The 14,505-nt window shown below is 32.5% G+C and overlaps 1 protein-coding gene across 3 annotated transcripts in view; it reads left to right on the top strand.

The window, feature by feature from the left end:
* LOC134715372 (uncharacterized) overlaps positions 1–14,505 on the top strand; it is a 62,936-nt gene that overhangs the window by 8,136 nt on the left and 40,295 nt on the right. For all 3 annotated transcript variants that reach the window (XM_063577531.1, XM_063577526.1, XM_063577516.1), the window contains exons 8-16: positions 50–129; positions 457–655; positions 7,534–7,740; positions 8,335–8,502; positions 9,305–9,388; positions 10,663–10,843; positions 11,425–11,499; positions 13,684–13,836; positions 14,046–14,136. In XM_063577531.1, coding sequence (XP_063433601.1) covers positions 50–129; positions 457–655; positions 7,534–7,740; positions 8,335–8,502; positions 9,305–9,388; positions 10,663–10,843; positions 11,425–11,499; positions 13,684–13,836; positions 14,046–14,136 — 1,238 coding nt within the window. The remainder of the gene's footprint in view (positions 1–49; positions 130–456; positions 656–7,533; positions 7,741–8,334; positions 8,503–9,304; positions 9,389–10,662; positions 10,844–11,424; positions 11,500–13,683; positions 13,837–14,045; positions 14,137–14,505) is intronic.

The raw sequence follows: 14,505 nt of genomic DNA, 5'->3' as shown, positions 1-14,505 counted from the left end.
ACCCAATGGAACATGATTATGTGTTTTACTTCAATGTGATTTATTTCAGAACCCATAACATGTCAATAACTGGATGTTGTTATGTACCATACTACAGGGCTTTGTTGACTTGTTCTGTTGATACAACTAGTAAGTAGCTCTGTCTCATAGTCTACATGTATTTCATTGTAAGATTATAAGGTTTTGAGACTATGGTTTCAATACATGAATGTACTTGTATTTTTTTTATGAATAACTGATGAATGCTTAATTTCAACATGCCGCTATTATCATTTGACGGTTCTGTGAAATATTTTGCTTTTGATTTCGTACAATTTTACATAAAATGACAATTAACCTAGAAATGTAAGGTTACAAAAGAGAGTATTACAAATGGTATGACTTGGTGGATAAAGATGCTCCCCACTGCTTAGTTCACCAGCCCAATCTGATTCATATAATGACTTCCTATTTCAGTTAAAGCATGGAGTCTGATAGATAAACCAAATGACAACAAAGCTTCCAGCGTCAAACGTCTGTTGCATACATTTTCTGGTCACTCTAGAGCTGTATCAGGAATGGTTCTCCACCCTGAGACACAAACCATGTTTATTACATCATCATTGGATGGAACAGTTAGGATCTGGTCTTTAGACACAATGGAACAGTTATATAGGTAAGCAGTCATGTTAATGGAACAGATATATAGGTAATCAGTCATGTTAATGGAACAGTTATATAGGTAAGCAGTCATGTTAATGGAACAGTTATATAGGTAAGCAGTCATGTTAATGGAACAGTTATATAGCTAATCAGTCATGTTAATGGAACAGATATATAGGTAATCAGTCATGTTAATGGAACAGTTATATAGTTAAGCAGTCATGTTAATGGAACAGTTATATAGGTAAGCAGTCATGTTAATGGAACAGTTATATAGGTAAGCAGTCATGTTAATGGAACAGTTATATAGGTAAGCAGTCATGTTAATGGAACAGTTATATAGGTAAGCAGTCATGTTAATGGAACAGTTATATAGGTAAGCAGTCATGTTAATGGAACAGTTATTTAGGTAAGCAGTCATGTTAATGGAACAGTTATATAGCTAATCAGTCATGTTAATGGAACAGTTATATAGGTAAGCAGTCATGTTAATGGAACAGTTATATAGGTAATCAGTCATGTTAATGGAACAGATATATAGGTAATCAGTCATGTTAATGGAACAGTTATATAGGTAAGCAGTCATGTTAATGGAACAGTTATATAGGTAAGCAGTCATGTTAATGGAACAGTTATATAGGTAAGCAGTCATGTTAATGGAACAGTTATATAGCTAATCAGTCATGTTAATGGAACAGATATATAGGTAAGCAGTCATGTTAATGGAACAGTTATATAGGTAAGCAGTCATGTTAATGGAACAGTTATATAGGTAAGCAGTCATGTTCATGGAACAGTTATATAGGTAAGCAGTCATGTTAATGGAACAGTTATATAGGTAAGCAGTCATGTTAATGGAACAGTTATATAGGTAATCAGACATGTTAATATAACAGAATTGACCTGGTGTATTAGTTCATGACACAAATACATTACACACACATAGAAAAACAGTGGACTTTATTGTCAGTGCTATTCTACATCTCAAAGTAACATTGAAGCTTTCAGAATGGAACAAAAGACACAAAGAGGTCAGTGGTAAAAATAACAAACTCTCTAGTTGTCAATAAAGGATTCAAAACTTAGTTTTCTAAACTATTATAAATCCATCTCACATCAATTTTCATGGGAGCATACCTTACTTTATTGTCCTCAGAATAGAACAAAAGAAATAATATAGAGCCTAATGGGGAAGCAGTAGTGTTAGTTGTACATTTTAGTTCCCATTTTAGAATCAAATGCGAAATAATAACTTTTACTTCATTTAAATATTAGCAATAGGGAACTGGAGCACGGCGAAAATATCACATAATATGCAGTCTAATGTTTTCATATTTATACCCCACGCAACGAGTTGCGGAGGGTATAATGTTTTTGACCCGTCCATCCGTCTGTCAGTCCGTCAGTCCGTCCGTCCGTCAGTCTGTCCGTCAGTCCTGTTTCTTGTCATCGCAACTCCTCTCAAACCACACAACAGAATTTCACGAAACCTTTTCAGATAATAAGAACATGCTATGTAGTTGTGCATATCGACGAGAAATTGCGATTCAATTTTTTTTATAGGAGTTACGCCTCTTTGAACCTTTTTACTTTCATGTTCTACTGCAACAGTTTGTCATCGCAACTCCTCTCAAACCACACAACAGAATTTCACGAAACCTTTTAAGATAATAAGGACATACTATGTAGTTGTGCATTTCGATGGGAAATTGCGATTCAATTTTTTTTCTAGGAGTTTAATACGCCTCTTTGGACCTTTTTACTTTAATGTTCTACTGCAACAGTTTGTCATCGCAACTCCTCTCAAACCACACAACAGAATTTCATGAAACCTTTTCGTATAATAAGGACATACTTTGTAGATGTGCATATTGACAGGAAATTATGATGCATTTTTTTTCTAGGAGTTGCGTCCCTTTGAACTTCATGAACTTATTTGCTTTAATGTACTACTGCAACAGTTTGTCATCTCAACTCCTCTGAAACCACACAACATAATTTTATAAAACTTTGTAGATAATAAGGACATACTATGCAGATGTGCATATTGATAGGAAATTATGATGCAATTTTTTTTTCTTACACATATTTTATTTCTCCAATGACAATGTGGGGACGTGGGGTATGTGAGCGTGCTCACTAAGGTTCTTTAATTTTGTTATTTTTAGTTTCAAAATCCGCCAAAAAATCATGACACTTGCATTGTGACGTCGGCAATAGTCTTGACGTTACATCTGATAAATTTGAATGGCCGAAATGGCTGCGAAATCTCGATTTGAAGCATTGAATTCAGAATCGGCATCACTGAAAAAACCGATGTTTACGGAAAAGGTGGAGCAGCGGGCAGTTATCAAATTTGGTGTAGACATCGGAAAAATGCCAACAGAAACACACATGTTCTCAAAAAAGTAGTATTTCAATATTCAGCCCCATTCTACTAATTGGTCAGCCATCAGTCATACCCTGATATACACTATCTTTTTCGGGTAATTAATACTGATAGCGTTCGACATTTTCAGCCGAACAAATTTATCACTTTTACTTAACTTAATTATTGTATGCTGGTTCATATTCTGGACGCCAATCTTTGCTCCTTTATTATGTAATTCACTAACAAAACAATTATGAAATTAAGAAACGGAAAAATACTAAATACTAAACTTGTTCAAAGGGTATCTACACGTCTCAATTTTCAAAATCGGTTATCTAAAAATACTACCATCGCTAACATTTTTAACAATAAAAATCGTGGTTACCCTTCTATCGATAAGTGTCATGCCAAAAAATGACTTACATGTCCCCGTCTTTCCACCAACAATACGGTAAGGTCCACGTTTAATGGTCGCACATTTTCTTTAAATTTTGAAACTGATATTACTTGAAAAACAAACAGTATTATTTATTTACTCACATGAAACAAACCGGGATGTGGTATTCAGTACGTAGGAGAAACTGGGAGATATTTATCAAAACGCACTCAAGAACATCTGTATCGTTTTAAAAGACCTAATAAATTCAAAAGTATCATTTACCAACACCTTAAGAAGCACAACCATCCTTTTAAATATTTAGCAGTTCAACCTTTAGAAGTAGTAAATAAGCAGCCTGGTGAATCGCATTCAAAGTTTGTACGATCACGGAAAATAATTGAATTAAATTGGATTAAAAAATTACAGACAGTTTACCCTCTCGGTCTAAATGATAATATCATGGGAATTGGTAATATATCTAGAACCAATTCCGTTAACATTTTGGATATTGTTTCTAAAACTGTTCGTAAAAACCGTTCTCACGGTTGTAGAACAAATCGCAATCAAAGAAAATTTCGGGCCAATCATACCAATATTTCGGACCTTATTTCTTTTTCAAAAAACAACGGCAGACATTATCTATTAACAAAACTCTGTTCTTTACCGGTTAATAAGTTAAATAAAATTTTGGAGGATTGCAACACAATTTCATATAGCAGTCCTAAGTATGAAATTGTTCAAATTATTATGGCATATTGTTATTCTAAATTATTTCCCAAAATTGATCGCCCTGAAGATCATAAAAAACATTTTATTAAAATTAAGTATGTCAACAAAGGCTTTGATTTTGTAAATATTGCCGGTATATTTAACGACCATTCTGTTAAAGAACAAATTCCTGGATATTTTGACAATACTGAGCTACCTCTTATTTGTTATATTTACAAGAAATCTACCCGGAAATTTGTGTTTAATTATAGTCAATTGTGTAAAGATGTTAATATCAGTGAAAATACACCTACTTCATGTAATTGCAGTAATTCCGAATATATTTATGGACCCATTTCCCATGTTATAACAGGAGATCTTAACATCGTTCAAGACCGAGAGTTAAAATCATTTCTCAGTAAAGGACCTAAATATCGTCCCCCGTCAATTATTAATTGGAATGAGTGTCGTAATATCATCCACGACTCACTCCTTACTTACTGTATGAAATGGATAAAACGGGAAAAAGCTGACAAAAAATCTTTGGACTCTTTTTTTAATTCAGTAATGAAGATAGTTGATATACGTATTCAACATTTTAAAGAACATTTTACTATTAACAATAACCACAATAAACCTATTTCTCGTATCAAACATAAACTAAAAGAACTAGCCAAGGAATTTGTTTTTGTCCCGGCCGATAAAGCTGCTAATAATATTATTATTGTTTGACGTAAATTTTACATCGAGGTTCTGAAAAAGGAAATCACCAATTCACCAACATTCCAACTGACTCCATTTTCAGAAAACGAAATCTGTAACAAACATAAACTTTTAGCCACCGCTTTACAAGCAGAGCCAAATACAATGAAAGTTCCAACTATGTATTGGCTTCCGAAGCTACACAAAACCCCTTACAAATATAGATTTATTTCGTCTTCAAGCCATTGTTCAACTACTAAATTGTCTATTATTCTTACCAGCACACTTGGTACAATTAAAAACCTTATAATAAATTGTTCAAATAAGGCCTTCGAAAATAGTGGAATAAATTACTTTTGGAGTGTCAAGAACTCGTTGGAAGTACTTGATAAATTGCATGCTTATATTGGTGATTTTGAATCTGTTCAAAGTTTTGATTTTTCTACCCTGTATACCACATTGCCTCACATTCTCATTAAGAAAAAATTCACACATCTAATTAAATGGGCATTCAAAAAATCAGAATGTGAATATATATGTTCAAACTCTTTTAGGTCATTTTTTAGTTGCAATAAACAAAAAAACTATGTTAATTGGACATGCTTTGATACTATATATGCCCTTGAATTTTTACTAGATAACATTTTTGTTCGCTTTGGGGATTCCGTATATCGTCAGATTATCGGAATTCCAATGGGGACTAACTGTGCACCACTTATTGCGGACCTCTTTTTGTATTGTTACGAGTTACAATTTATGACAAAAATAAGCAAAGACCCATCAAAACAACATCTGATAAACAAATTTAATAATACTTTTAGATATTTGGATGATATTTTGGCTCTCAATAATGACGACTTCAGTATGTATATTAATGAAATTTATCCTGGTGAACTCACTTTAAATAAAGCTAATACTAACAACGACCACTGCCCTTTCCTCGATCTTGATATCTATATCACTAACGGAAAGCTGAATACTAAAATTTATGATAAAAGGGATGATTTTTCATTTCCTATCGTTAATTATCCGTTTTTAGATGGTGACGTTCCCTTGTCACCATCTTACGGTGTTTATATATCTCAACTTGTACGATTCGCTCGTGTATGTAACAATGTCTTAGATTTTAACGAGAGAAATTTATGTATTACTGAAAAATTATTACACCAGGGTTTTCGATATCACAAACTAGTCAAAACATTTACTAAATTTTATCATCGGTATAAAGACATCATTCGTAAATATAGCTCAACATGCAGACTTTTTATACGTTCAGGTATTTCACATCCAATTTTTTATGGAAATATTCTTTATAAAGCACAAAGGTGTCAGTATTCACCTCATAAACTTACAAAACCTTTGAATAGACTTATTAAGAAGGGATATAATTACGATACTGTTGTCAAGTCATTAAAGATTGCATATTTTGGCGTTAATATTGAGTCACTGATGAGGTCTTTGCGTCGGAACTAAACACATTTATTCTAAAAACAGTTGTTGGCATGACACGGGTTATGTTCTTCTCATATATGTTATGATGGTATGATACTAAACCCCTTACGGGAAGGATTGTGCCTGATGTTCATATGATGAAATCATAATCTTTCAGTCAGTTTAATTGAAGTCTGGAGCTGGCATGTCAGTTAACTGCTAGTAGTCTGTTGTTATTTATGTATTATTGTCATTTTGTTTATTTTCTTTGGTTACATCTTCTGACATCAGACTCGGACTTCTCTTGAACTGAATTTTAATGTGCGTATTGTTATGCTTTTACTTTTCTACACTGGTTAGAGGTATAGGGGGAGGGTTGAGATCTCACAAACATGTTTAACCCCGCCGCATTTTTGCGCCTGTCCCAAGTCAGGAGCCTCTGGCCTTTGTTAGTCTTGTATTATTTAAATTTTAGTTTCTTGTGTACAATTTGGAAATTAGTATGGCGTTCATTATCACTGAACTAGTATATATTTGTTTAGGGGCCAGCTGAAGGACGCCTCCAGGTGCTGGAATTTCTCGCTACATTGAAGACCTGTTGGTGACCTTCTGCTGTTGTGTTTTTTTATTTTGGTCGGGTTGTTGTCTCTTTGACACATTCCCCATTTCCATTCTCAATTTTACTCTATGAAACATAACAAGACAATGCACTGGCCCACACTTCTTTAAAAACTAGTCTAGAAATTGATTAACTGGGATTCGAATGTCTGAAACATCCTCCGTATAGCCCTGACTTATCGCCAATGGATTTTGCGGTATTCCAGCATATATCAAATATTTTCTCCGTGGACAAAGGTTCGTCGATTTATCTAAACTAAAACTGGAAGCAATGAACACAATCTTAAAAAAGAAAACAGAACAGTTTGAAATTATTTGATGACTGGGTAAAAAGATGTAAAAAATGTATTGCTTTGAAAGGAAACTACGTTGTGAAAAGTTAAAATGTTGTCTTTGTCGAACGTCAGAACGGCAGAAATATTTGTTTTGGTGCACCGGGTGAGAGTTGCTTATGATTTTTGAATTGATGGAAATACGATTATTCTAGCAGGTACTGAAATTAAATTTTGTACACTTAATCAGTAAATCATGAAATTTGTTACATACTTGTTTTATTTATTTCAGACGGGTAATTAATATTTTATTGAGATTGTCCACAAACTTTACGGACAACCCTCGTACATAGTTTGGTTGATAAGTTTTGCATGCTGTGATATTAAGTTTTTATTATTTTGGTTTTAAGCACTACCATTTCCTCTGATGGACTTCTATGGATGGGGCTGACTGATGATAACCTGCTGTATATAAGTACATGCCGCAGCATTACATTATGGCACACAAACCAGTTTCTTAAGTTCTGGGCCTTGGCTAGAAACAATGTTAATAAATTATACCTGTCTGGTGCAGAGGATAAAACAACTAGAGTGGTGGCTGTTTGTGATGATAGCAGGTAATTATTTGTTTAGGGGCCAGCTGAAGGATGCCTCCGGGTGCGTTAATTTCTCGTTGCATTGAAGACCTGTTGGTGACCTTCTGCTGTGTGTCTGCTCTATGGTCGGGTTGTTGTCTCTTTGGCACATTCCCTATTTCCATTCTCAATTTTATTTAATATCTTTACTATGAAAACAGTTTACAAAGATAGTAGGTTTTTACACATCAACCTGACCAAATTGCAGAAATGGGTTTAAAACATTGGAAGAAAAATTCTGCACCTGGAAGTGGGCTTCAGCTGGCCCCTAAACAAAATGTCTACTAGTTTAACTAGTTCAGTGAAAATGGACGTCATACTAATCTCCTAAATGTATATATATGAACTTTGGAAACAGTTTGTGAAGATAAAATGTATTTTAAACCTGTGAAAAAAAACTGTTTTATAAAAAATGTATGGTGAATTAATTCATGAAATTAGCAAATTCCATTTTATATTTACCTGGCGTAATTGAAATGTTTATAAGGTATTTACAGAAATTTTGTTTAGATAAAACAACTTCACAAAAACAGTATTGATCATGCATTCGGTTAATAGCAAGTTTTTATTTTTCAGTGTGAAGTTATTTTCCCGAACAAAAAGGAAGAATTTGACGACAATGTTACCGGTGCCTCCTCCAGATTTACTTCCCCTACAAAAAGTTCTTAGTGTCTGTTACAGCCGAGAGTTCACAGCCATTTACATTCTCATAAATCCAACTAAAATTTGGGTGTATACTGCAAGGTAGGTTTAACAAAGAACACATTTTCTTTCTTTAGTGAGTATTATGACAAAAAAATTTTCAAAGTAGCTATAACTATGTTGGTAATTGTTACATTAGCAAATAATCATATATAATGATGTCGAAAAAAACCAAACTTGACTGTCATAAATTACTATCCATCGGAAAAAGTTTTTGAGAGGATTTATTTAAATACATCTATTGATTTGTCACCAGGGATCTTTGTCTTTAGGTCCTGAACTAAATAGTTCCAAATAAGATTTCAGTGTTATTTTTTTTCAGAGAAAAAAATCAGGTTCAAAATGAGGCAGTATATTTTCAGACAAAGTTATGTTTGATGGATTGAGAGGGTTTATTTTTTTTAGAAAAAGTGAAGAAAATCACCATAAATAGTAAAAAATTCAAACTCGTCTATAAAAATTGACAAACATTTCTGACAGCAGACTTATACATGATAATGTATTAAACTGTTTCCAGGGGAGACAATGCATTACAAACTGTTCAGGGGAGAGAATGCATTACAATGTATAAACTATATTCAGGGGAGACTGCATTATAATGTATTAAACTGTTTTCAGGGGAGACAATGCATTATAATATATTAAACTGTTTTCAGGAAAGACTGCATTATAATGTATTAAACTGTTTTCAGGGGAGACAATTCATTATAATGTATTAAACTGTTTTCAGGAGAGACTGCATTATAATGTATTAAACTGTTTTCAGGGGAGACAATGCATTATAATGTATTAAACTGTTTTCCAGGGAGACAATGTATTATAATGTATAAACTGCTGTTTTCAGGACTGATCCATGTTGTAAGATAGGGGAGATTAATGTTCTAAGAATGCAGCATGCTGACGTGAAAGGAAATGGACAAACAAACAGGTTAGTGTTAAATGGTTCTTAGTTTCCATATTTTAATTTGTATAAAAAGTGACATGTCTACCATGTAATTAAGAAGGATAATATAGACACTGAAGAAGGCATCTAAAATGGTTTAATTAATACAATAATGTAATATGTGTTCCCTATAAGAATTTCTGAATAAGAGAGACTGAAACTAATGTTATTGTTTAAAATTTCACTTTGTCATTGAAACAGCTAATTTTTGCATGACTTCTGTACTGATAACATATACCATTTTTCAGAGAATAAACTCAATATTTGTATTTCTGTTAATCTCAACTCCAAAAGTAGCAGCTGTAGGAAAATAAAAAAAAGCTGACATTTTATTGTCGAGCCTTCGACTTTTGTCGAAAAAGCGAGACTAAGCGATCCTACATTCCGTCGGCGGCGTCGGCGTCCACAAATATTCACTCTGTGGTTAAAGTTTTTGAAATTTTAATAACTTTCTTAAACAATACTGCATTTCTACCAAACTTGGACAGAAGCTTGTTTATGATCATAAGATAGTATCCAGCAGTAAGTTTTGTAAAAATAAAATTCCATTTTTTCTGTATTTTACAGTTAAATGGACTTAGTTTTTCTGCTGGGAAACATTACATTCACTCTGTGGTTAAAGTTTTTGAAATTTTAATAACTTTCTTAAACTATCCTGGGTTTGTACCAAACTTGGACAGAAGCGTGTTTATGATCACAAGATAGTATCCAGAATTAAATTTTGTAAAAATAAAATTCCATTTTTTCTGTATTTTACAGTTAAATGGACTTAGTTTTTCTGCTGGGAAACATTACATTCACTCTGTGGTTAAAGTTTTTAAAATTTTAATACCTTTCTTAAACTATCCTGGGTTTGTACCAAACGTGGACAAAAGCTTATTTATGATCATAAGATAGTATCAAGAAGTAAATTTTGTAAAAAAATAACTCCATTTTTTCTGTATTTTACTTTTAAATGGACTTAGATTTTCTTCCAGTTAACATTACATACAGTCTGCAGTTAAAGTTTTCAAAACATTTATAAGATTCATTAACTATCCTAGATTTTTACCAAACTTGGACAGAAGCTTCTTACAATCAAAAGATAGTATCAAGAGGAATATTTTTATTGATTTTTTTCCTCATTTTGTTGCCTGTGATTTACAGCAAAAGTAGGCGAGACACTGGGTTCCGCGGAACCCTTACAAATTTTTATGTTTAGGTCTCCAAAAGTAGCAGCTGTAGGAAAATAAAAAAAGCTGACATTTTATTATGTTTAGGTCTCCAAAAGTAGCAGCTGTAGGCAAAGGTCCAGCACACAGAGCTACTGAACATGGTATGGGAAATGAAATAGCTGCAAATTGTTCCAGTCTCAGTAACCTGAATAGTCCAGCCATGATGTGGACTGATGAAGGATTTTGTAGTCCTATTAGACATAGCTACTTATTGATGGGTCTAGAGGTATATCTAGATAAAATATTAGTGGTTGTTATAGTAACCTAAACAGACCAACTGTGGTTTGATTACAGATTTTAGTTGTCAGACATACATAGATATTGAAAGTTATATGTCCAAAACAAGTTTTAAAGGTTTATTTAGGTGTGTAGATATAAGAAGATGTGGTATGAGTGCCAATGAGACACTTTTAGACCAAACTTTTCTGTCTCCTGTGTCCATATTTCACCCTTCCCATATCAATAAATTTAGATACAATTTTAATGGTGTATAGATAATTTTATATTGCTCTGTGATTGAGTTGGGGGTTTCATGGCAGAATGTTATTTCATTTTACAGGAAAGTGATATTTTGAAAGTTAATCAGGATGATTGAATTTTGTTAAATTTTTTTGTTACACTTTATGTTACATTGTAGAATTCTTACATTTTGTTAAATTTAACAGGATTGTTACACTTTATGTAACATTGTAGAATTCTTACATTTTGTTAAATTTTAAATTCTGGTAATATTTTGTCTATGTTATGAATTATAGAAAAATCAAATTTTATTTTTATTCTTACATAGAATTATGATTTTTATTGCAGGATGGAAGAGTCCTTTTCACAGATCCTGTTATCATTGGTCAGAAATACATGGAATTTAAAGCGTCTAAAGATGCTGTAAGAATTATATGGTTGATAAAAGATGAAGTTGAAAAAACAATTATGATTCTTTCTGACTTTTTAAAACACAAAGGAGTAGGTTCAGTGTAGACCCCTTTTTGGCCCCAAAATATAGCAGTTTTACAAAATTGTTGAAATGTAAACTTTTAGCTATTTATTGGAAAGTCAAATACTTAATATTTAAGTTTAAGTTGTATTTGATGATAATACATAACATATATAAAGGTTGAGAGTGAGCAAAATTGCAGCCACTTTCATTTTTGACAAAAACCATCTGAAAGTGACAGATTATGGCATATTTTATAGATTTATATTATTTAAACATGAATTTGAGCGTCTGTAATGACTAAATAAGTTAAAATCTTTCACATAAACTAATTAAATCGACTGAAGTAGACACTTTAAAAGAGTTCCAAATCCCATCATATGAACCTGAAATTTGAGGCCAAAATCGGCCCTTACTGGACCTACTCCTTTCATTGAAAATTAGTACACTACATGAGTGGTACTGTGTGTAGAAGAAATGTTTCTTCTCTCTTATCAAGAGGAGTAAAAAGAGATGTGTGATATACATCAATCAGACAGCAACCCAATGACAAAAACCCCAAAAGACTACTAAAGGTCAACAAACAGTCTTAAAAAATTGACATGTGCAATCTATGAATTATATTGTTGTGGCTGGTCAGATCTAATAGATAGTCTCTGAAGTTAACAAGTGGAGTGACATCAATAATTAAATTATTGGCATTCCCCAATGAACCCTGTAAAAGGAAACCTTGAAACTTGCTTTCATGAAAGATTTGAAAATGATGGAAAATAAATTGTTTTTTAAACAAAAAGAAAAATGTCAACCATTGCCTTTAAAAGGACAAAGTCACAAAACATATTGTCGAGATTATCGCGGGATAACAGCGTTCCTTAATTTGTACATTACCATTGGCGTCATCGTGGACCTTTTGAGTTGTTATTAAAAGTTATGGCTGAACAGACGTGTTGTTTATATTAGCGAAAATATCATACATTTAACCTCCACACATATACATCTTACTTTCACATTTTTATACGCCCGTCAAAAATTTGACAGGACATATTATGGTATACAAATGTCCGGTGTTTGTCCGTCTGTCTGTCCAGGGTAAACATGTCGCACCGTAACTTGAGAACGACTTATCCAAATTCTTGAAACTTAATATAGTTGTTTATTATGATGGTCAAATGATCTGTATAATTTTTGGTAAAAATTAAAAAAAAAAATTTTGAGTTGCGGCACTTTGTAACTAAAACAGGGGTATGTTTTTTTCACATGTCCCACCATATCTCAAAAAAGATTTTTGATTATTGCTTAAAACTTTACACACTTCTTAGTTATATTAATCTTAAGATCTGTGGATGATTCAAAATTTCATTTTTAAGTTATTGAGTATTTTGTAAAAAAGGGTGAGGTTTTTTTTACATGTCGCTCCATATCTCTAAAACAATTTATGATTATTGCTTAAAACTTTACACACATCTTTGTTAAATTAATCTAAAGATCTGTATACTTTTTGGATTTGATTCAAAATTTTATTTTAGTGATATTAAGTTCACCTGTCCAGCCGTATCTCCTAAACAATATATTGTTATTGATTGAAACTTTCTCAGAAACCATTAATGATTTTTGCATAAAACTTCCACACAAGTCGACAGGCTTATCATGGGCTCATGGCGCAGCTGTTTATTATGTATAAAGTAATAGTATTTTCTTTACAATATAATTTTTAATTTGTAACAACTTTATAACTTCAGTGAACTAATAATTCTTTTAGTATGAGAACCTATTTTTTAAAAATTATTTTCTACAATTTATTAAGTGTATTTGACTTTTGATCATATTTGTGTAAACTATAAAGGGAGATAATTGGAAAAACAAATATGAAAGAGGATTTATTCATAATAGTCCATTTGCCAATTACCGATTTGAGTCTGTTATTATACACTTTTAAAATTAATTGCTTCACATAACGGACAAATATATTTGCTCTTTCTAGTAGCTTTCCATTGTCAATAGAAAAAATGATGTCCCTCCTAAGGGAGACAACTAAAAAAGTGATCTCTAATTTCTGGGTCAAATACATGAATTTGCAAACAGACTTTTGACACAAAGCATATATACATACATTTCATTAAAACATTTTATTACAGATATCAGATATGAGACATGATGAAAACCATAATTCTTTGATAACTGTATCCCGGTCTAAAGAGTTGATGATGGTACAGATCTGGACCCTGCCACAATTAGAACTTAGCCATGAACTGTACTGTGACGTAGATATAACAAGCTATGCAAGAATTGTTAGTATCTTTTATCTCTACCATTCAAACTAGTTCTTTTTCTCACTTAAAAAGTGTGACTGTGCTGGAAAAAAAAATTCATTTGCAAAGATCAGTTTTGTCTTAGTCATATGAAATATAAAGTCCTTTAACAATGCTACTGAACAGTTCATCATTTTAAGACACTTTCTTGCAATTCATGTATCTAAATGATATTTGCTCTTTTTCAGAATTCCTCATTTTTGAGTGGTCATGAAAGTGGACATTTGAATTATTATTTACTAGAACCAGCTGAAGATGCTGGACTTTTCAAGGCTAAACGTAAGTCTTGATTGTAAAAATGTTCCTGGACCCTTAACTTACATATGATTATGTATTTTACTGTGGGAAAAAAAGAAAAAAAATCTGTTTGCCCTTTCAAGACGAAGATTTACTGTAATGATTTCATACATATTCATTAAGAGAAGCAAGTCTCTCATCTCTTGCAGTTCTTTATTATGCAAACACATCTTTCCCATCAGAAATGTGTTCATTGTAGTCCATCCATCTATTATTCATTTCTGTTCACCTTGTAAACTGTAGAAATGCTATGCCTGACTCGTACATTTGAAGAACCGGACAAGTCATTATTTTTGTCTTGGTTACCCGTGGACAAGTAAAAAAAATATACAAGAGAAAGTTCAAATCCGT

The sequence above is a fragment of the Mytilus trossulus genome, chromosome 1 (genome assembly GCF_036588685.1).
Source record: "Mytilus trossulus isolate FHL-02 chromosome 1, PNRI_Mtr1.1.1.hap1, whole genome shotgun sequence".
Classification (NCBI taxonomy): Eukaryota; Metazoa; Mollusca; class Bivalvia; order Mytilida; family Mytilidae; genus Mytilus; species Mytilus trossulus.
This window is presented reverse-complemented; position numbering and strand designations above follow the sequence as displayed.